The following is a 23,472-nucleotide window of genomic DNA, read 5'->3' as shown; positions in this document are numbered from 1 at the left end:
GTCTGAGGAGCCGTATGGTTCTTCCATGGTCTCAGTGGGCCAGGTATCACTGCTGCCATCCCAGTGAGACCAGAAGGTGGGGCTGCCATCCCACTGGGACCAGAGGGTAGAGGACACAGCCAAAGATTATTCTCAAGCTTAAAAACTAACATAATTTGCCTTGCAAGGTTTTAAACTTGCTTGGGACCCAGCAATCCTTCTTTCCACTTTTAGAATGGGAATGTGAATTCTTTGCCTATCCCATCATTGTATTTTGGAAGCAAATAATCTCTGGTTCACAGGTTCACAGCTGGAAAGGAATTGTGCCAAAGGATGAAACGTACCTCTGGTCTCATCCACACTCAAGTTAGAAGAGATTTAGGTGAGATTTTGAATTTAGAGTTGATACTGGAATGGGTTAAGATGTTTGCAGCTGTTAAGATGGGGTGAATGTATTTTGTATGTGAAGAAAGTGAATCTGCAGTGTCCGGAGGGCTGAGTTGTTAAGACTGAATTGTTCCCCCAAATTCATACATTGAAGCCATAACCTACAATGTGACTTTTAAAGGTAAATATTATGAGGTCATAGGGTGGATCCCTAACCCAGTATGGCTGGTGTCCTCAGAAGAAGAGAGATACCAGGGAAGCACACACACAGAAAAAGGGCCATTCAGGACTCAGCAAGAATGCAATCATCTGCAAGCCAAGGGGAGAGACTTCAGTAAAAACCAAACTGCCTACACATTGATCTTGGACTTCCAGTCTCAAGAACTTTGAAAAAACAAACTTCTGTTCTTTAAGCCACCACATCTGTGGTATTTTGTTATGGCAGCCCTAGCAAATTAAAACACATTGCTAGTGCAGGAAGTAAACCATAAATCAACTATCTTAAGATCACTGAAAGAATGCAACACTTTTTTCCTCGACTGAATTTAAGGAAAGTGGAACATTTCCTAGTGATTTCTGCCATCTACACACTCATAGGGAAAAGAAAGGAAACGTCAAGAGAACAGCTCTTGTGGCAGGTGATGGCCAGACTTGGTCCTCTTATGTCTGTGGAGGTGAGACTTCTGGCTAAAGCCACGACCACACTCCCTGCATACATATGGCTTCTCTCCTGAATGGGTCCGCTGGTGTCTGATGAGGGCTGACTTGAAGCCAAAGCCACGTCCACACTCATCACACACACATGGCTTTTCTCCTAAGTATGTCCTCTGGTCAGAGGTGAGGTGGGTCTTCTGACCAAGTCTTTGCTCACATACTCTGTACACATCAGCCTCCTCCCCTGAATGTGTCCTCTGGTGTCTGGTGAGGAGTGACTTGAAGCCAAAGGTACGTCCACACTCAGAGCACAGATAAGGCTTCTCCCCAGTATGCGTCCTCTGGTGTCTGATGAGGGTGACCTTCTGACCAAAACCACGCCCACACTCAGGGCACACATAAGGCTTCTCCCCTGTGTGTGTCCTCTGGTGGCCCATGAGGGAGACTTTCTGGCTAAAGCCACGCCCACACTCAGAGCACATGTAAGGCTTCTCCCCTGTGTGTGTCCTCTGGTGTCTGATGAGAGTGACCTTTTGGCGAAAGCTGTGCCCACACTCGGCACAAACATAAGGCTTCTCCCCTGAGTGTGTAACCTGATGACTGAGGAGCAGCGACTGCTGCCTGAAGCCACGCCCACACTCAAGGCACAAGAAGGGCCTCTCAGCCGAATGTGAGCTACGGTGTTGGAGGAGTGATGCCTTCTGGCAAAAGCCTCTTCCACACTCTGGACACACAAAAGGCTTCTCCTCCAAGTGTGTCCTCTGGTGCAGGATGAGGGCAATCTTCTGGCGAAAGCCTCGCCCGCACTCCTGACATACAAAGGGTCTCTCCCCAGAGTGTATCCTCTTATGGTTAGTTAGGGAGGATGTATACCTGAAGTGTCGCCCACACTCCCTACACATGTAGGGCTTCTCCCCTGAGTGTTTCCTCTGGTGTATGGTGAGGGAGGACTTCCGGCCAAAGCCTCGCCCACACTCCCTACAACTATAGGGCTTCTCCCCTGTGTGTGTCCTCTGGTGCTTGATGAGGTCTGACCTCTGGTAGAAGCTTCTGCCACATTCAGGGCACACATGAAGCTTCTGGGGGCTAAAGAGGCTTGACTTTGTGCTAAGTCCTAGTCTGTATTTTTCACATATGACTGCTCCAGATTCTGAGATGTCTGCCCCTGTCAACATTGCATCTGCCTCCTCAGGGATCATCTCCTCATCTATTCCTCCACCGCTGTTGCCTTCCTGGTCTACTGGCTGACCTTGAGATGGGCTGAAGAATGCCCTTGAAGTCCCACTCAGCTGCAGCCTCCCAAACAAAGTGCAAGAGCCTTCTCTCTCTCCATCTTCTGCTTTGTCACTCGAGCAGCTTGGAGCTTCTAGTAGGAAGTGGCTTCCTGCAGATGAACCTGGGAAGATCTGAGCGGAGTGACCGCAGAGCACATATTGATGGAGGAACTGTGGACTGGAAAAACTCACCGGGCAGGAGAGATGGGGCTGGAATTCTGTTCCTGGTTCTGCTGGAGAGAAAGTGTCGGTCAGAATCACCACAGGTACCTTGTGGATGGTAACACTTGTCCAGCAGTCATTCCTCAGATGTTCCCACAACAAAGATTTCCTTCACAGACCTACCTTTCATCCCAGGGTGACACATTAATGTATATCCTTTTACAACACATAAAACCCACACAATGAGCCAGCTCTAAATATCAGCCCAGCTTAAATAGTTTTAAGAAAGCATCACAGGCAGCTCTAGCCCTATAAATTGCTGCCATTAGAGTTATACATCTGCCCCCAATACAATTATCTTACAAGCCACAGTCATTAACACTGATGTAAACAATATCTACAAATATATGCTTTTGCTGAGAGTTAAACTACATAACTTATTACAAATTTCTTTAGGGACATTTCCTACAAGAAAAGATGGAGTCAAAAAAGGCAGTCACTCCACCTAGAGGCCCCATGGTGGAGGCAATAGAGAGGACAGGTCAGAGACCGATGTGGGAAATGAACTGGAAGGTGTTTCCCCCATCCTAAACAAGTATTTCCTAGAGCATTATGCAGTGGGTTCTCTATCTGGGAGTGAGAATTCAGCAGTAAAACACAAAAACATAGTCTAGGCCTGCAACCCCTTAAAGGATTTTGACTCCTCCAAGACCTGCTTTTCGCAGTGTTTTTTTTTAACTGTTGTAAATGGAAAAATTTCCACCTAAAATAGCTCTAACAGATATCAAATTTGTATGCCTTGCTCCATTACCCTGCTTCTATCCGCCAGAAGCTGATGAAAAATACCATGAACCTTAAATAAACTCGGTATACCAGGCCTTTCCAGACCTACCTGATTCTTTCTTCATCAGTCAAAAATGAGATGTATTTTATGAACCATCTATAACACTGGGCAGCAAACTACAGCCAACCAGGTGTTCTGTAAATAAAGGGCTATTAGACCACAGCCACACTCTGTCTTCATGTTGTGTCTATGGCAGCTTTCACATACAACAACAAAGGTGAGTAGTTGCAACACAGAACATAAAGGCTACAAAGACTAAAATATTTACGACCTGACCCTTTTACAGAAAACTACTCATTCCATCTGGTCTAAGAGGCTAGCTTTCAATACTAACAAGAATAACTACCATGAAACCCCTTCCTAACACTTAAAAGCCCCTCAGCAAACTATTCACTAAATTTAGTTTGTTCTGTGTGTGCGTGTGTGTGTGTGTGTGTTGCTAGTCCTAGAAGCTCCTGTGAAATGGCCTTGATAATCACTCGCAAGTGCCGACCCTGCTGGACTTTCACTGTGAAAGTGAACATCCTTTCAGTCAGGGGTCCCACCATGGTTGGTCTCTAGTTCAGCTCATTGAACTATCTGTCAGTTTATTTTGTTAAGCTAGGCTGTCCACATTTTCAAAACTCGTGGCAGGTATGTACATTTCTGGCCTGCAGTTTCCAAGAAATACTTTGTTGTAATTCTAAAGTTCTGACAGCTGAGCTTTCAGTATTGCACTACTGTCTACTTGTCTGTGATGGGGAGAGAAAAGCAGCCACTGCCTTCTCCTTGGCCTGTTTATACTCCCGGCTAGGCATAAAGTCTAAGGCCAGTGGTAAACAGCACATCATTACAGGTGTGCCATTCAGTGTCTTCTGTATAAAATATGGTGACTGATTTAAATAGTTAACGCTGCCCTTATGGGAACCATAGCCTCTAATATGACTACTCATTCATCATTTTTGTACCTGTCTAGTAATGTGGCAAATTTTAGCTAGAAGTGATTAAGAATTACAAAGTCCACTTCGGTTTTAAACATCCAGAAGTTCCTCAATAGAAGGAGAAATAAAAAATAAAATGTTACCAAGGTAATGCTTTTCAGTTAATCACAGAAATTTCCAGGATGTAGAAAAAAGTTAATCAGTTTATAAATTCTTTTATAATCTACAGCTGCTCTCATGCCAATTGATTTTTCAAACCAGTAAGTACTTCAATAATTGTTAATGAACTTAAACGTTCCAAAGGAAAAAAAAATCCATGTCTAATGGCTCCTTAAAGAAATTTTGCCTTCTGCAGCTGCAGTTGTGAGGAAGGAAAGTATAGCAGTGAGTTAAACAAATGGCCATAGACACTGGATTACAGCAGAAGAAAGAATGATGTGCATTCACTGCTTTTAAACAATTTAAAGAATTTTAAGACTTGGTCCACAAATGTAGAAAGGGAACATTTTTTTCAATATTAATCAGAATTCCTGGAAATTGGACAACTTTCATAATATGCCATCTCCATGATTTTAAGAAAATATAAAAGAAATATTAGCATATGTGATGGTTAATTTTATGTATTAACTTCGCTGGTCACAGGTTGCCCCAACATTTAGTCAAACATTATTCTGGGTGTTTCTGTGAGGGTGTTTTTGGAAGACTTTAACATTTAAATGGAAAGACTGAGTAAAGCAGACTGCCCTCCCTAATGTGGGTGGCCCTCATCCAATCAGTCGAAGGCCTGAATAGAACAAAGGACTGATGATCCTCTCCCAAATAAGAGGGAATTCTTCCAGTCTAACTGCCTTCAAGCTGGGACATGGGAGGGTGCATGGTGGAGAGGAGATGGATGCGATTGGTTTTGTTTTTCCTGCTATCACACTTGAACTGAAACAGTAGTTCTTCCTGGATGTTGAGCCTGATAACCTTTGGACTGGAACTACACCATGGGCTCTCTTACGTCTTCATCTTGCTGACTGCAGATCTTGGGACTTCTCAGCCTCCACAGTTGCATGCGCCAATTCTTTATAATCTCATGTCCGTGTGTGTGTGTGTGTGTGTGTGTGTGTGTGTGTGTGTGTGTGTGTGTACATACGTCCTATTGGTTCTGTTACTCAATAACTATAATACTGATTTTGGTACCAAGAAGTGGGTGCTGCTGTAACAAATACCTAAAATTGTGTAAGTGGCTTTAGAATGAGGTGATAGGTAGAGGCTGGAAGAGTTTGAGGTACATACAAGAAAAAGCCTAGATTGGCAAGAAGGGACTGTTGGTGGAAACACGGATGTTATATGTGATTTTGGTGACGACTCAGAAAGAAAGGAAGAGAGCTAGAGAGAAAGCTTCCATCTTATTAGAGGATATATAAATATGAATTGATTAATATTCTGTAGTATGGATTTTCTAATGCTGTGCTTTTCATATGTAGAATAAATTCCACTTGGACATGGTATGTAATTCTTTTCAAACGTGGCTGGATTCAGTTTGGAATGTTTTTATCACTTGTGTAGGTTCACGGATCCACCACCAACTTAATTACTTTAATAAATGTACTATACTCAGATTTTGTCCCATCCTGTGTCAGTAGTATTTTTCAAGAATTCATCCATTTCATATAAGGGTTAAACCTGTTAGTATCAACTTGTTCATAATATCCCCTTAATATCCTTTTAAAGTCTGAAGGATATGTAGTAATTTCCCTTTCATTCTTGAATTATTCATGTCTTCTTTTTCTCTTGATTAGTCTATGTAGCAACATATAATTTTGTTAATCTTTTCAGACGTTCAACATTTGGCTTAGCAAAATTTTCTGTTGTTAATAAAGTGTTATATTTCACAGATTTCTGCTCTTATTTTCATTATTCCCTTCCTTTCACTCACTTTGCATTTACTTTGCTCTTCTTTTTCTAGCTTCTTAAGTCACTGATCATAGACCTTCTTTTCTAAAATAAGCACTTAAGGCTATAAATTTCCTTTAAACTCTGCTTTAGCTGCATCTCACAAATTTTTATTTTGCTGAGATGAATTTGAAAAGATGTTGGTAGTGGCTTGTAAGATTTGATACTGGTAAGATGTAATTTCTACCCCAAATTATCTATAGATACACTAAAATCTCAAACACTACCCAAGTTTTCTTTTTTTCTTTTTTTTAATGAGAAGCTGATCCTAAAATTTAAGTGGAAATGCAGAGGACCTAGACTATCCAAAGCAATCCTGAAAAAGAAAAACAAAAGGAGAAGACTTCTTATACTACCTGACTTCAAGACTTCCAGTGACCCTACAGTAATACAGTGAGACTTGGTTTAATGATAGACATATTAATCGAAGGAATAGAACAGAGAGAGCATAAAAATAGACCCACACTTAGCCAGTGATTGGATTTTCAACAAAGCAATCCAATGAGGGAAAGACAAGACTTTTCAACAAATGATGCTAGAGCCACTGTGTATCCATATTAAAAAGAAAAATAAACCTTGATTCCTGCCTCATGCCATACACAAAAGTTAATTCAAGATGAACTGTAGACCTAAATATAAAAGCTAAAAGTATACAGCAGTTAAAAGAAAATACAGATTATCTTCATGACAGAGGAAAATTAGACTTCCTCAAAAATATCTGCTCATCAGAAGTTATTGCTAAGAAAATGAACAGAAAAGTTTCAGACTGAGAGGATGTTTGCAAAATGTACAAATGACAATGGACTGGTATCCAGGATTAATAAAGAACTCATAGAACTCAATAATAAAAAGAAAAACAATGCAGAAAAATTGGAAAATGATTTGAATGTATACCTCACAAAGTAAGGTATATGATATATATTAATGATCAAAAAGCATACAGAAGGGTTCACTGTCATTAACTGTCAGCAAAATGGAAACCCCCATGAGATAACTCTACACATCCATCACCAGAGATAAAATGAAAACTGTTGGGGAAGATGTGAAGTGACAGGAACTCTCATGTGTTTGTTGTTCATGGAAGTGAGAAATTGTACAACCACTCTGGAAAAGTTCTAGTCGTTTCTTATAAAACTACACATACAGTTACCCTATGACTCAGTGTTCTGAGTTGAATATTATCCCACCAAAATTAATATCAACCTGGAACATGTGAATGTGGCCTGATTTTGAAATAGAGTCTTTGCAGATGTAATCAAGTTAAGATGAGGTTATACTGGATTAGAATGAGCTTTAATTCAATGACTGGAATCCTTACAAGGAGAGGATGATTTGGATACAGAGACATATAGAAGGAAGAAGCCTATGTAACCACAGATGCAGAGATTAGAGTGATAGAGCTACAAGCCAAGGAATACTAGGGATTGCCAGCAACCACCAGAAGCTAAGAGACAGACAAAGAACAGACTCCATTTCAAAACCTCCAGAAGGAACCAGCCCCTCCAGTATGTTGATGTTGAACTGTGAAAGAATAAATTTCTTTGTTTTAAGCCTCTAAGTTTGTGGTAATTTATTACAGCAACCCTAGAAAACTAATATACCCTAGGTATTTATCCAAAGGAAATGAAAACAAAGGTTTACCAAAAACAAACAAAAAATTCTTAGCAGAAGAATGTTAATAGCAACTTTTTAAAAATGACTAAAAACTGGAAGCCATCAAGGTGTCTATTAAGGAGAATGGATAAACAGTCATATATTCATATAATGGAATGCAATTTGATGTTAAAAAAAGAACAGACTACTGATGTATGCAACAACATGGATGAAGTTTAAAAACTATACTGAGTGAAAGAAGCCTTACACAAAAAAGAACATATTAAATGATTCCGTTTATGCAAAATTGTACAGTGGGCCAAACTAATCTATGGTGAAATAAAATCAGAACAGTGGTACCTCTGAGGGGTAGGAGCAGGGGTTTACTGGGATGGGCCACAAGGGAACTATGTGGATAACAGTAATGATCTGTATTTTGATATAGTTTGGGTTTTGGAGGTATATGCATTGTTTGAACTCACAGACTAGTATACTTAAGATTTTGCATTTCCTTGTAAGTTAATTCCACCTTAAACAAATAAACAACTCTAGGTAACGACATGCATGCTACCCATTACTCCTGGGGCCAACCACCTTTCATGGGGCCCACTAAGCTGAGATGCGCTGCCAGAAGTTGGCCCTTTTAAAACTGCAGTGTCTGGAGATGCTCAAGTGGACACCCTGGACCTGAGTCCATGGGTCCCTTCCTGCCAGCCACTCACATGAGCTAACCCAGGAGGAGACTCTGCCTTTCCTCTCAGCACTTGTTAGATCATCTTTGCCAGAACCATTTGCTGGTCAGATCAGATCTTAAGACACACTCATATCTGCCAGCCACTTGGGGATAAAGATCATCTGAGCATAATGAGTAGATGCTAAGGACATGCCATGAAGACCTCACAAAATGACAGCAATAGCCACCCATGAACAGGGACTCATAAGCTTTTTACCTACCCATGGGGAGAACACAAGTCTCTTTCTAAGAAGAGTAAAGCCTTGATACAGTGCACTTAACTCAGATATGCTCAGCTACTCAGCTCTCCCCAGAGAAGAACTGCTCGCACTAAACTACTTACTCTTACCAACTAAGGAGATACTGCTAGAAATCTATTAGAATGGCTAAAATAAAAAATACTGCTGGGACTTCCCTGGTGGCGCAGTGGTTAAGGCTCCACACTCCCAATGCAAGGGGCCCGGGTTCGACCCCTGCTCAGGGAACCAGATCCCACATGCATGCCAAAATTAAGAGTTCGCATGCTGCAACTAAGGAGCCCGTGAGCCGCAACTAAGGAGCCCACCTGCTGCAACTAAGACCTGGTGCAACCAAATAAATAAATAAATGTTTTTTTAAAAAAATAGTGCTAACACCAAATCCTGGCAAGAACGTAGACAAACTGGATCACTCAAACACTGCTGGTGGGAATGTAAAATGGTTTAGCCATTCTGGAAATGAGTATGGCACTTTATTACAAAACTAAACATATTTATATAAGCCAGAAACTTGCACTTTTGGGCATTTATGCCAGAAATGAAAACCTTACGTTCACACAAAAACCTATACACAAATGTCCATAGCAGCTTTATTCATAATAGCCAAAAACTATACAGAACCCAGATGTCCTTCAATGGATGAATGGTTTAACAAACTGTGGTACATTCATACATTGGACTACTACTCAGCAATAAAAGGAATGGAATACTGATACATGCAACAATTTGGATGGATCTCAAAAGAAAATTATGCTGAGTGAAAAAAAGCAATCCCCAAAGGTAACATATGATATGACTTCTTTCATATAACATTCTTGAAATGACAAAGTTATAGAGACAAAGAACAGATTAGTGGTTGCCAGAAGAAGAGAAGGGGAGGAGTGATGGAGTTGGCTGTGACTATAAAAGGGTAGCAGAAGGGATCCTCGTGATGGAACTGTCCTGTATCTTTGAATATAGTGGTAGTTACATGAATGTACATGTATAAAATTTCATAGAACTAAATAAACATACACATACACAAAAGTGAAGGTCAAACTGGTAAAATCTGAATAAGGTCAGTGCATTGCATGAACAGAAATACAAGGTTGGTTTAACAAGAAAAAAAAAAACAGTGTAATTTACCATATTAAAAGACTAAAAAAGAAAAACACACATGATCATCTCTAAAGATACCCAAAAAAAATTGGACAAAATCCAGCATCCATTCCCAATAAAAACTCATCAAACAAGGAATAGAAGGGAAGTCTGTCAAGCTGCTGAAGGGCAGCTATAAAACTTCCACTTAGGAGGAAAGGATTCCCCACAAGATCAGGAACAAGGAAAGGATGTCTACTCTCACCATTTAAATTCATCATTGCACTGATTTTCTTGCCGTGCAATGAGGCAAGAAAAAGAAATTAAAGACGTAAAGAATGGAAAGACGTAAACTATACTTACTTACAAATAACTTAATCATCTATTTAGAAAATCCTATACAATCTACAAAACCTGCTAGGACTGAGAAGTAAGTTTTGCAAATTTACCACATACAAGATCATTATACATAAATTAATTGTATTTCTATAAACTACCAACAAACAATTGAAAACTGAAATTTTAAAGTACCTTAAATAGCATCAAAAATATGAAACACAGAGGGATAAATCTGACAAGATGCATAAGACCTGTGTACGAAAAACTACAAAACAATGCTGACAAAAATTAAGAAGTCCCATAAAAATAGAGAGATAGACTGTGTTCATATACTGGATGACAGAGTATTATTTACATGTAAATTCTCCTCAAATTGATGTACATTCAACTCAATCCCAATCAAACTCCCAGCAGGCTTTTTTTGTGAAAATTGCCAAGCTGATTCTAAAATTCATGTGGAAATGCAAAGAATCTAGCACAACTTGAAAAAAGAAAAAATGTTAGAGGATTTATACTAAGTTCCAGACTTATTATAAAGCTGCAGTAATCACGACTACATAGTATTGGGACTTCCCTGGTGGCACAGTGGTTAAGAATCTGCCTGCCAATGCAGGGGAGATGGGTGTGAGCCCTCGTCCAGGAAGATCCCACATGCCACAGAGCAACTAAGCCCGTGCGCCACAACTACTGAGCCTGCGCTCTAGAGACCGCAAGCCACAACTACTGAACCCACATGCTGCAACTACTGAAGCCCACGTGCCTAGAGCCTGTGCTCCGCAACGAGAAGCCACCGCAATGAGAAGCCCACACACTGCCCCTACTCGCCGCAACTAGAGAAAGCCCGCACACAGCAACAGAGACCCAATGCAGCCAAAAAATAAATAAAATAAATAAATAGGGTTTCCCTGGTGGCACAGTGGTTAAGAATCCACCTGCCAATGCAGGGTACATGGGTTCAAGCCCTGGTCTGGGAAGATCCCACATGCTGCGAAGCAACTAAGCCCATGCACCACAACTACTGAGCCTGTGCTCTAGAGCCCGTGAGCCACAACTACTGAAGCCCACGTGCCCTAGAGCCCATGCTCTGCAACAAGAGAAGCCACCGTAATGAGAAGCCTGCACACCACAATGAAGAGCAGCCCCCGCTCGCTGCAACTAGAGATAGCCCGCGCACTGCAACTAGAGAAAACCCGCACACAGCAACGAAGACACAATGTGGCCAAAAAATAAATAATAAAATAAAATAAATAAATTAAAACAAATTAATTAATTAATTTAAAAAAAGACTATGTGGTATTGACATCAAATAGATAAAGAAAGGAGTGAAAAAGAGTCTGGACATAGACCCATACACAACTGATTTACCACAAAGGTGCACAGGAAATTCAGTAAAGAAAGGGTTGTCTTTTCAATAAATGGTGCTGGAAAATTGGATATTTGTATACAAAAAAAAGAAAGAAAGAAAAATTGTACTTAAATCCAGACCTGGTACCAAGTATAAAAATTTATTCAAGATATAGACCTAAATGTAAAGTAAAAATTATAAAACTTTTAGAAGAAAAAATATATAAAACTCTTTTTGGCCTTCATTTTGGGAAAGATTTCTTAAATATCTCACCAAAAGTGAAATTCATGAAAGAAAAAATTGAAACTTAGACTTCAACAAAATTAAGAAATTCTCATTGAAAGAGACTATTAAGAGAATAAAAAGCAAGCCACAGAGAAAATACTTGTAAATCAAATATCTGATACTGGAGTTCTATACAGAATATATGAAGAACTTGCAAAATTCAATAATAAAAACAAGAAACCAACTTTTCAAATGGGCCAAAGATTTGAGAAGACATTTCACCAAAGAAGATATACAGATAGCAAATAAGCACTTGAAAAGATTCTCAACATCACTAGTCATTAGAAAAATGTCAAGTAAAACCACATAAGATGCCACTATATAGCTATGAAAATGCTTAAAATTAAAATCATAATACCTAAGTGTTGACAAATATGTGGAGCATCCAGAATTCTCATATACTGCTGGTGGAAATGTGAAATAGTGCAGCCACTTTGTGAGTTTCATAAAAAGTTAAATATACCCTGTATCATCCAACCCAGCCACTCCAGTCCCAGGTATTTATCCAAAAGAAATGAAAGCGTATGTTCACACAAAGACTTTTCATGAATGTTCATACAGGCTTTATTTGTATTCATCAAAACTGGAGACTACTCAAATTTGTTTTAACAGGTGAGTGGCTAAATAATTGTGATATCTATATTACTACTCAGCAATAAAAAGAAATGAACTATTGATACATGCAACGTTATGGATAAAATTCAAAATAATTATTGAAAGTGAAATTATTAAGTGAAAGAATCCTGTATGTATTCTATATGATTCAATTTATATGAATTCTAAAAATGCAAACAAATCTATGATGGAAAGCAGATCAGTGGTTGCCTGGGTATGAGAGGAAGGGGAGGACTGGGAGAGGCAGGAGATAGAGATTACAGTGAGGCACAAGGAAACTTTGGGGTGAAAGGTATGCTTAGGATATGGATCATGGCAATGGTTTCATGGCTGTGCAGATGTCAAAACTTACCAAATTCTACACTTTAAATATATGTAGTTTATTACACTTTGATAATATACCTTATAATTATCCCTTAACTATTATACCATAATAACATTTTTCTATTATACTATAATTATAGTTTATATAATAGTTCTTTTTTAAAAAAGAAAAAAGCACTGAGTTTGCTGTAAAGTACAAGTACAGATATATGGTTGTATTTAGAAGCAAATAAATAAATAAATAAATAAACAAAAATAAAATGCCAGGAATGTTGAAAATAAAAGAATGAAAAAAAAAAGTCAGGCAGAAATTTATCCTTACCTCGCAACATTCACATAAAATTAATTCCACTTGGATTAAAGACCTAAATGTTCCCAGAATGTGTATGGAATTTCTACAAGTCAATGACAGAAATGGCCCAAATCAAAAGTAGGGAAATACCCTTAACAGTCAAATCACAGAAAAGGAAACACCAATGGCCAATCAACACAGGAAGAGATGCTCATGCTCACTGGAAAGCAAAACCCATATGAGATTTCACCACAAACCTAACAGATGGGTGAAAAACGTGAGGATATGGAACAAGAACTCATCACTGCTGCTGGGAGTATAAAATGGTGTTGAACAGCTTCAGAACACAATGCGGCAAAATCTAATCAGGTTGAGGCTACCCATGCCCATGAAACAGCCACTGTGCTCCTAGGTATGCATCTTGAGAGAAACTCTCGCATGTGTTTCCAAGGAGGTAGCAAGAATATACAGCAACATTATTTCATAGACAAAAACTGGAGGTAACTCAGATGTCCAAAAGAAGGGACAAGATAATTCATCTGCATTAAAATATTCATATAATGGAATCATATATAACCATTTTTAAAAGTATAAACTAAACCTACACTTTTTAATATGAATCTCACATAAAACTGGTGAAAAGGCATGTTCCAGAAGGAGGTATACAATATGATACTATGTGCAGAGAAGTTTACAAACATGCAAAACAACTCTCTATATGGATGAAAGACCTGCTGAATGGTTAAAAGGCTAAAGGCAATCATGGGCATGCTAATGCAGAAGTCGGATTCTCAGGGGCGGGAGGAGTGGGACACAACCAGGGGGTTGTCACCTCGTCTTATCATGGTCTATTTCCTAGGCTGCAGGGAAGGCAGATTGGCACTCGTATAATTCTTCACACCCTGTTGTAATCTTAAATAACCCATCGTCGAAGAAACAAAGTAATGGGAACTTACGGGGTAGAACCAATGCACAAAAACGTTACCAGGTTACTGGACAGAATCTAGCAGGGTAGATGACTTAGTCTCAGAGGATAAGTGCTATGTTAAAGGTCAGGCCAACCAACAAAAGTTCAAGAATGGGGAGATCCTAGAAGTGCTGGACAAGGGACACCAAATGAGCGGAGTGTGGCTCTTTTGGGGGAGGAAGGAGGGGGTTGCCAGGGAAGCCCTCTCTGGGCTGAGTGGAATAGCATAGAAGGGAGGCCTGCAGAAGAGCTTTCTCCCCAGAAGCTCACAGATGCTCCTCTTTCCTCACCTGCTGAGCGCCTCACTGCCTTGTCTCCTTGTCTGCCTGGTGTTTCCCACTTACCTGGACAAAGGTCCAGAAGACTTTCACTCTCCTCTCTCCAGGGCTCATCCCCTTGCTCCAGTTGTTTGATGAGTTTTGGTTTAGGAAAGGCAATTCCTACTCACAGGGGAAAAAAACCAAGGTGATCTTGGGTTAGTGACTTAAGAGGCTATCACAGAACTCGGACTCAGCCGGGGAATGCAATGACTAAGAGGGTAGGGAAGCATGGCAGGGTGGGTGGAGGGGGACAAAGTTTCTCTGAATGCTGAGAAAAGATGACTAAGGGGAGGGAGGAATCCTGGATCTAAAGGCAGTATATGATTCTCCCCTGTGCTTGAGTAAATACAAATATTCACCCATTTGAAGCAAGATCACTTTGGAGGAGGGCCCAGCCTTGGAAGAGGCCTGCAAATGCAACATCATATCCCCCCCCCCAGCAACACACACACACATAACTTCACTATTTCCAACTCTATAGAATCCAGACATTCTCTGGGTGTAGGGAAAATGTTTCTTTCTGAGCCCAAAGAATGGTGGCTGCTCCATAAAATCTTAAGATGCCCACAGGCAGAGTCTGAGACATGAGACAGGTCAACCTTACCCAGCGACACCATATGGCTGTAGTTCTCCAGCATTACATCCCGATACAGGGTCCTCTGAGCAGGACTCAGTAGCTTCCACTCCTTTTGGGTGAAGGCCACAGCCACATCCTTGAAGGCCATTAATGTCTGTAACACAAACACATCCCTGCTCACCCAGAAGCCACCCATGCCCACTAGTCAACTTAACCTAAGCTACTAACCAGGGCCACGGATGCAATAAGGCTAGCGTGGGGCATGCGGGTGAGATAGATAGATAGATCCTGCTTTCAACCTGAACCCTTTTGCCATGTGTTGAAGACTACTAATCCTTCTCCCACATTGCTGGTGGCTCTATTCAGGGGTTCTCTATTCTATTGATCTTTATGTCTACGATGCTGTGAAAATCACAGTTTTGATTACTGTAGATATCCTGTAGGTCTTGAAATCAGGTAGAGTGATTCCTCCCCCTTTATTCTTCATTTTAAAGATATTTTACCTATTCTAGGGCATGTGCCTTTCCATATAAATTTTAGAATAATCTCTTCTATATCTACGAAAAAACCCTGCTGGAATTTTGACAAGATTTGCATTAAACTGTATATCAATTTAGGAAGAACTGACACATTTACCATGTTGACTTTTCAAATCTATGAACATGAGATGTCTCTCCATTTACTGAGATGTTCTTTGATGTCTTTCATCAGCATGTTGTGGTTTTCAGCATACAAATCCTAAGCAGGTTTTGTTTAAAAACTGATACCTAAAAATTCCTTCATTTTTCTTTTTTTTAGTGATTTTAATGGTATTGTATTTTTAGTTCAGTTAAAAATGATATAGGGGCTTCCCTGGTGGCGCAGTGGTTGAGAATCTCCCTGCTAATGCAGGGGACATGGGTTCGAGCCCTGGTCTGGGAAGATCCCACATGCCGCGGAGCAACTGGGCCCGTGAGCCACAACTACTGAGCTTGCGCGTCTGGAGCCTGTGCTCCGCAACAAGAGAGGCCGCGATAGTGAGAGCCCCGCGCACCGCGATGAAGAGTGGCCCCCGCTCGCTGCAACTAGAAAAAGCCCTCGCACAGAAACGAAGACCCAACACAGCAAAAATAAATAAACAAATAAATTTTTTAAAAAGCCTAAATAAAAAAAAAAGATATAGATTTTGTTCATTGCTATGATATAGAAATAAATTGTTTGTATGCTTATCTTGAATCCTGCAACATGGCTGAACTCACTTACTAGCTCTAGGAGTTTTTTTTCTCCTAGATTCCTTAAGATTTCCTATATAGACAATCATGGCATTTGCATATAGGGACAGAATTATTTCTTTCCTTATAATCTATATGTATTTTATTTCCTGTCTTGCCTTACTATAGAACTTCTAGCACAAAAGTGAATAAGGGTGGTGGAAGCAGACATCTTTGCCTTGTTCTTGATATGAGGAGGAAAACATAATGTCTCAAAGCATTAAGAATACTGTTCCACAAAGATACCACATCACACCCATTAGGATAGCTATTACCAAAGAAACAGAAAAAAACAGGTTTTGGGAGGGAGTGGAGAAACTGGAACCTTTGTGCATTGTTGTGGAAAAAGTAAAATGGTATGGTTTCTGTGGAAAAGAGTTCAGCAGTTCCTCAAAAAGTTAACATACAAAAAAAAAAAGTTAAACATACAATTTACCATATGATCCAGCAATTTTAATCCTCGGTATATACCCCAAAGAATCAAAAGCAATAACTCAGATACTCATACACCAATGCCCATAACAGCATTATTCACAATAGCTCAAAGGTGGCAACAACCCAAATGTCCATCAACAGAAAAACAGATAAGAAAATGTAGTACATATATACAAAAAACTGTATACTTTTCCGCCTTAAAAAGGAAGGAAATTCTGATACATGCTACATCAGAGATTAGCCTTGAAAACATTATGCTAAGTGAAATAAGCCAGTCACAAAGGACAAATATTGTTTGATTCCACTTATAGCAGGTACCTGGAATAGGCAAATTCATAGAGACAAAGTCAAACAGAGGTTACCAGGAGCTGGGGGGAGTGGGGAATGGGGAGTTATTATATAATGGATAGAGTTTCAGTCTAGGAAGATGAAAAAGTTCTGGAAATGAAGAAAGGTGATGACTGCACAATGGTGTGAATGAACTTAATGCCAATGAACTGGACGTTTTAAAATGGTGAAAATTTTGTTATGTATATGTATATTTTATATTTAAAAAAAAATAATGTTATTTATAGATGTTTTTGTAGATGTCCCTAATCAAGTAGAGGAGTTCCCCTGTTTCTATTGTTCTAAGGTGTTTTTTTCCCCCCACAAATGGTTATTGAATTCTGCCAAACGCTTGTACTGAATCAACTGATATTAATATAATCATGTGGTCTTTCTTCTTTAGCCTGTTAATATGGGGGATTACACTGATTGAGTTTCAAATATTAAACCAGTCTTGTGTCCCTGGAATAAATCACACTTGATAATGGTGTACAGTTATTTTTATATATTGTTGAATTCAATCTGCTAATAATTTAAGGATTTTCATGTCTATATTCATGAGAGATGTTGACCTGTAGTTTTCATTTTTTCTATTATCCTTGTCTGGTTTTATTACCAGCATAATATCCATAAAGTGAATTAGAAAGTGTTCCCTCCTATTTTCTGAAACAAAAATCATGTAGCATTGGTGTTTAAGTCTCCTTTAAAAATTTGGCAGAATTCCACAGTAAAATCACCTGGGCCTATAAATTTCTTTTGTGGAGTTTTTAAATTATAAATTGGATTTTCTTAATAGTTACAGCTCTGTTCAAATTATCTACTCCATATTGGTCAAGTTAAAGTACAACAGTTTGTTTTTCAAGGAAACCAGTCCCGTTTCATCTAAGTTGTCAAATTTATGGGTGGATATTCTGTTGATGGCTACAGAGTATGTAGTAATACCCCTTGTTTCATTCCTGATACTGGTAATTTGTGTCTACCCTTTTTTTCTTAGTCTTGCTAAAGTTTAGTCAATTTTATTGTTTTCAAAGAACCAGCTCTTTATTTCACTGATTTTCTCTATTCCTTTTATTTTCAATTTCATTGATTTCTGCCTTTATCACTATTATTTCCTTCCATTTTGTTCCTCTGAGTTTACTTTGCTCTTATTTTTCTAGGTTCTTGAGGCAGAAGCCTAGATTATTGACTTGAGACTTCCTGTTTTCTAACATATACATTTAATGCTACAGGTTTTTCTCTCATGACTGCTTTAGCTGCATCCCACATACTTTGATATCTCATATTTTCCTTTTCATTCACTTTCATGCAGGTTTTTATTTCCCTTGAGATGTCATTTTTGATGCCCAGATTATTTAGCAGTGTGTTATTTTCTAAGCGCTTAGAGATTTTTCTGTTAACTTTCTCTTATTGGTGTCAAGTTAGATTCCATTGTGGTCAGACAACATACTTTGCATGATTTAATTTTTTTTAATTCATTAAGGTAAACAATTTTTTTTGTTTCATGTGTTGTTTTGTGGCCCAGAATATATCTATCTTCATACAGTCATCCCTCAGTATCCACAGAGGATTGGTTCCAGAACCCCCCTTCAGATACCAAAATCCATAGATGCTCAAGTCCTGTATATTAAATGGCATGGTATTTGTATATAACCTACACACATCCTCCTGTATACTTTAAGTCATCTCTAGATTACTTATAATGCCTAATCCAATGTAATGCCACGTAAATAGTTGTAAATATAATGTAAATGCTATGTAAACTATGTAAATAGTTGCTGGCACACAGCAAATTCAAATTTTGCTTTTTGGAACTTTTGGGAAAAAATTATTTTTAATTTTTGATCTGCAGTTGGTTGAATCTACAGATGTGGAACCCATGGATATGGAGGGCTGACTGTAAGAATATGCATTTTGCTATCGTTAGGTGGAATGTTCTGTAAATGTTGATTAGATTCTGTTGATTGATGGCGTTGTTGAGCTCCTACTGATTTGGGGTCTAATTATTCTATATAACATTGAGAGAAAGGTGTTGAAGTCTCTAATTGTTGATTTGTCTATTTCTCCTTTCAGTTTTCTCTTCACATCTTTTGAAGCTCAGTTATTTGATGCATACACATTAAGCATCCCTATGTCTTGCTGGTGAATTGACCAATTTATCACCCTCTGTATCTGGTAATTTTCTTTGAAGTCTATCTTACCTGATATTAATATAGCCACTCTTGCTTTCGTTTGATTAATGTCTGCATGATGTATTTTTTTTTATGATTCCTCTTCATTTGTGAAAAATATTTTCATTTCATACAGGATTTGGGGTTTACAATTCTTTTCCTTCAAGTGCCTGAAAAACATCACACCACTTTCCATCTAGACTCTCATTTCTGATGAGAAATTCACTACCATTCTAATAGTTTTCTTCCTCTGTAAGAAATGTGTTATTTTTCTCTAGCTGATTTCAAGATGTTTTCTTCATTTTTAGTGTTCAGGAGTTTCATTATAATGTATCCTGGCGTGGATTTCAGTGGGCTTATCATGTTTGGGATACACTCAGCTTTTTGAATCTATAGGTTTACATCTCTTGCCAAATTTAGGAACTTATCAGCCATTAATTATTCTAATACTTCTTCAACCCTGCCCTTCTTTGCTTCTTCTTCCAGAACTGCAGTAACACAAATGTTAGATATTTTGTTATACTCTCACAATTCTTGAGACTCTGTTCATCTTTTTCCCAGTATATTTTCTTCCTGTTGCACAGATTGGGTAATTTCTATTATTCCATCTTATAGTTCAATAATTTCTCTGTTACCTCCAATCTGCTCTTAAGCCCATCTTCTGAACTTTTTCTTTCAGGTACGTATTTCTCAGTTCTGAAATTTCCATATGCTTATTCATTACATCTTCTATTTCTTTGCAGAGGCTTTCTAATTTTTCATTTTTCTCAAGTGTGTTCTTTTAGTTCTGGATATCCAGTTGTCCAAGCACCACTTGTATAGACTGTTCTTTTTCAATTGAATAGTCTTGGCATCCTTGTCAAAAATCAATTGATCATATGTAAGAGGGATATTTTTCTGGGCTCTCAGTTCTATTCCACTGATCTATATGTTTATATTTATGGCAGTATAACACTGTTTTGCCGCTGTTTGTAGCTTGGAGCTAAGTATTGAAATCAAGCAGAGTGAGTCCTCCAACTTTCTTTTCGTTTTTCAAGATTGTTTTGACTATTCAGGGTCCTATGACATTCCAAATGAATTTTAGGATAGGTTTTTCTATTTATATAAAACACGAATGGTACTTTGATAGGGACTGTATTGAATCCATAGATCACTTTGGATATTACTGTCATCTTAGCAATATTGTCTTCCAATCCATAAGCATGGGAAGTCTTTCCATTTATTTAGGTCTCCTTTAATTTCAGCAATGTTTTGCACTTTTCAGTGAACAAGGCTTTTGCCTGCTTGGTTTATTACTGAATATTTTATTATTTTTGATGCTATTTAAGTGGGATTTTAAAAAATATTTCCTGTTTGAATAGTTCTTTGAAAACGTACATAAATACAACTGACTTTTGTGTGTTGATTTTGTGTCCTGAAACTTTGCTGAATTCATTTATTAGCTCTAACACTTTTTTTGTGGATTCTAGGGTTGTATAGATTTGAGATAATGTCTGGAGGAAAGAAATAATTTTACTTCTTTTTGAATGTGGATGCCTTTTCTTTTTCTGCCTAATTATTCTGGCTAGAACTGCCAGTACTATGTTGAACAGAAGTGGCAAAAGCTGACATCCTTATCTTGTACTGTTCTTCAGGGAAAAGCTTTCAGTCTTTCACCATAAAGAACAACATTAGTGTGGATTTTTCATATAAGGCCTTTATCATGTTGAAGAAGTTTTCATCTATTCCTAGTTTCCTGAATGTTTTTACCATGAAAGAGTGCTGAATTTTGTCAAGTGCTTTTTCATCATCAATTGAAATGATCATGCAGTTTTTATCCTTCATTCTCTGAATGAAGTATATTACAGGATTTTAATATTTTGAAACATCATTGTAAATCTCACTTGGTCATGAGTTACAGCATTTTGGTGAGGATTTTTTGCCCCTATATTCATACGGGATATTAGCCTGTAGTTTTCTTTTCTTGTAGTGTCTTTGCCTGAGACCTCTGTAGTCAGAGCAATGTGTCACAGAATGAGACAGAAAGTGTCCTCTCCAGTATTTTGGAATAGTTTGAGAAAGATTTGTGTTAACTCTTCTTTATATATTTATATATTTAGTAGAATTAACAAGTGAAGCCATCTCATTGTGAGCTTTTCTCTGTTGGGAGGTTTTTTTAATGACTGCTCCAATGTCCTCACTAGTTATAGATCTATCCATAATTTCTATTCTTTCCTGAGTCAGTTGAGATAAATTGTGCATGTCTCAAAATTTGTCCATTTCACCTTGGGTAGCAAATTTGTTGGCATACAGCTGTTAACAGTATTCCCTTATAATCCTCTATATTTTTTAAAAATTGATAATAAAGTTTCCAATTTCATTTCTGATTTTAGTAACTTGAGTCTTTTTTTTGTTAGTCAATCTTTTTAAGGAACCAACTTTAGGTTTTGTTGATTTCTCTATCATTTTTCTATTCTCTATTTTGTCTTTGCTCTTTTATTATTTCCTGCCTTCTGCTAGCTTGAGTTTAGTTGGTGCTTCTTTTTCTAGTTACATAGGTTATACAGTTAGGTTATTGAGTTCTCCCTTAATACATGCATTTACAGCTATAAATTTCCCTCTAAGCACTGTTTTCACCATATTCCATAAGTTTTGGTATGTCATGTTTTCATTTCCATTTGTCTCCCAAAGTATTTTCTACTTTGTGATTTTTCTTCTTAACACATTAGTTGTTTAAGAGTGTCCTACTTAGTTTCCACATATTTGTGAATTTTCCAAAGTTCTGTTATTCATTTCTAGTTTCATTCCATTGTGAACAGAAAAGTTACTTTGTAAGATTTCAATCATTTCAAACTTAAGGCTTACCTGTGGCCTAACATATGGTCTATCCTGGAGAACGTTCCATGTGCACTTGAGTGGAATATATATTTTGCTGTTGTTGGGTTAGGTGAAACTGATTTACAGTGTAGTTCAAGTTCTATATTTCTTTGTTGATCTCCTGTCTGGCTGCCCTATGCAGTATAGAAAGCTGGGTATTGAAATCACCAACCATTATTGTAGACCTATTTTTCTCTCAATTCTGTCCATTTTTACTCCATATATTTTGGGACTATATTGCTAGGTTATGTTTATATTTATAATTGTTATATATTATTTCTGTAGTGAACCTTTTATCAATATGTCTTTCTTCATTTTATTATCTTTTCCTAATTTAAAATCTGCTTTGTCTCATGATACGGCCATCCCAACTCTCTTTTGATTACTATTTGTATGAAATATCTTTTTCCATCCTTTTACTTTCAATCTCTTTATGTCCATATTATCTAAAGTGAGTCTCTTGTAGGCAGTATATGTATAGATCTTGGGGGTTTTTTTAATCCAAACTGCTAACCTAGGCCTTTTGATTGGGGAGTTTATTCCATTTATATTTAATGTGATTACTGAAAAGGAAGGATTTACTTTTGCCATTTAGCCTTTTGTTTTCTGTGTATATCTTTTGTTCCTCAGTTCCTCCATTACTGCCTTTTAACATATTTATTGATTTTTTTCTTGTATTTTTTCACTTTTATCGTTTCTTTCACTTTCTGTATATTTTTAAGTATTTTCTTAGTGGTTACCATGTTAACATGTTAAACTTGTAAAAATCTACTAACTTAGTTTCAATAGTATACAAACACTCTGCTCCTATACTTTTCCATTCCTCTCCCCTTATTTTGTAATTGTCCAAGATTACATCTTTATACAGTGTATGCCCATTAACACAGATGTATATTTTTTGTGTTTGCCTGAATCATATAGAAAAAGCAGAAGTTATAAACCAAACAAAAAGCACAATAATACTGGCTTTTACACAAGCCTCTGTACTAGTGTTCACTTTTCTTTCTTATGGTTTAGAGTTACTATCTAGTGTCCTTTTCAAATCAGCTTGAATTTTTTGTTTTGGTTTGGTTTGTTTTTTGGGTTTTTGTAGAGCAGGTCTACTGTTAATGAGCTCTCTCAGATTTTATCTGGTAACATCTTAATTTCTCCCTCATTCTTCAAGAATAATTTGCCAGATATAGAATTCTTAGTTGACAGTTTTTCTTCCAAGACTTAAAATGTGTTATCTCTCTACTGGTGGCCTCCATGGTTTCTGATGAGAAATTGGCTGTTAATCTATTTGAGGGTCCCTTGTAGGTAACAAACAACTTCTCACTTGCTGCTTTCAAAATTCTGTCTTTGGGTTTTGACAATTTGGTGTGGATCTTTTTGAGTTTATCCTACTTGGAGTCTGTTGAGTGTCAGGGATGTATAGATTTATTCTTTTATCAAATTTGGGAAGTTTCTGGATATTATTTCTTGAAATTTTCTCTCTCCCCTTTCCTTCTGCAATTCCCATTATGTGTATGTAAGTAAACCTGATGGTGTCGCACAGGTCTTTCAAGCTCT

General features: G+C 37.9%; 2 protein-coding genes across 18 annotated transcripts in view; one reads left to right on the top strand and one right to left on the bottom strand.

Moving 5' to 3' along the window:
• Positions 1-5,827, top strand: part of LOC309632966 (uncharacterized protein) — an 86,284-nt gene extending 80,457 nt beyond the window's left edge. For 12 of the 13 annotated variants that reach the window (XR_014247211.1, XR_014247213.1, XR_014247214.1 and 9 more), the window contains 2 exons: positions 282-361; positions 2,213-5,827. The gene's annotated coding sequence lies outside the window, so the exon portion shown is untranslated. Of the gene's footprint in view, positions 1-281; positions 362-2,167 lie in introns of all 13 variants that reach the window. The other variant, XR_014247212.1, reaches the window with a different exon arrangement.
• Positions 1-23,472, bottom strand: part of ZNF169 (zinc finger protein 169) — a 69,962-nt gene that overhangs the window by 21,215 nt on the left and 25,275 nt on the right. For 3 of the 5 annotated variants that reach the window (XR_014247186.1, XR_014247187.1, XM_082401074.1), the window contains 2 exons: positions 14,913-15,039; positions 14,333-14,428 (listed from right to left, as the gene is read on the bottom strand). Coding sequence is in view for 3 of the 5 variants with exons in the window: in XM_082401074.1 (XP_082257200.1) it covers positions 14,333-14,428; positions 14,913-15,039 (223 nt within the window). In the remaining 2 variants the exon portion in view is untranslated. Of the gene's footprint in view, positions 1-6,423; positions 14,429-14,912; positions 15,040-23,472 lie in introns of those variants that run through there. The other 2 variants (XM_082401072.1, XM_082401073.1) reach the window with 1 other exon arrangement.

The sequence above is a fragment of the Balaenoptera borealis genome (genome assembly GCF_965194805.1).
Source record: "Balaenoptera borealis genome assembly, chromosome: 8".
Taxonomy (NCBI): Eukaryota; Metazoa; Chordata; class Mammalia; order Artiodactyla; family Balaenopteridae; genus Balaenoptera; species Balaenoptera borealis.
Note: the sequence above shows the minus strand (reverse complement) of the source record. Positions and strands in the feature narration are given on the sequence as shown.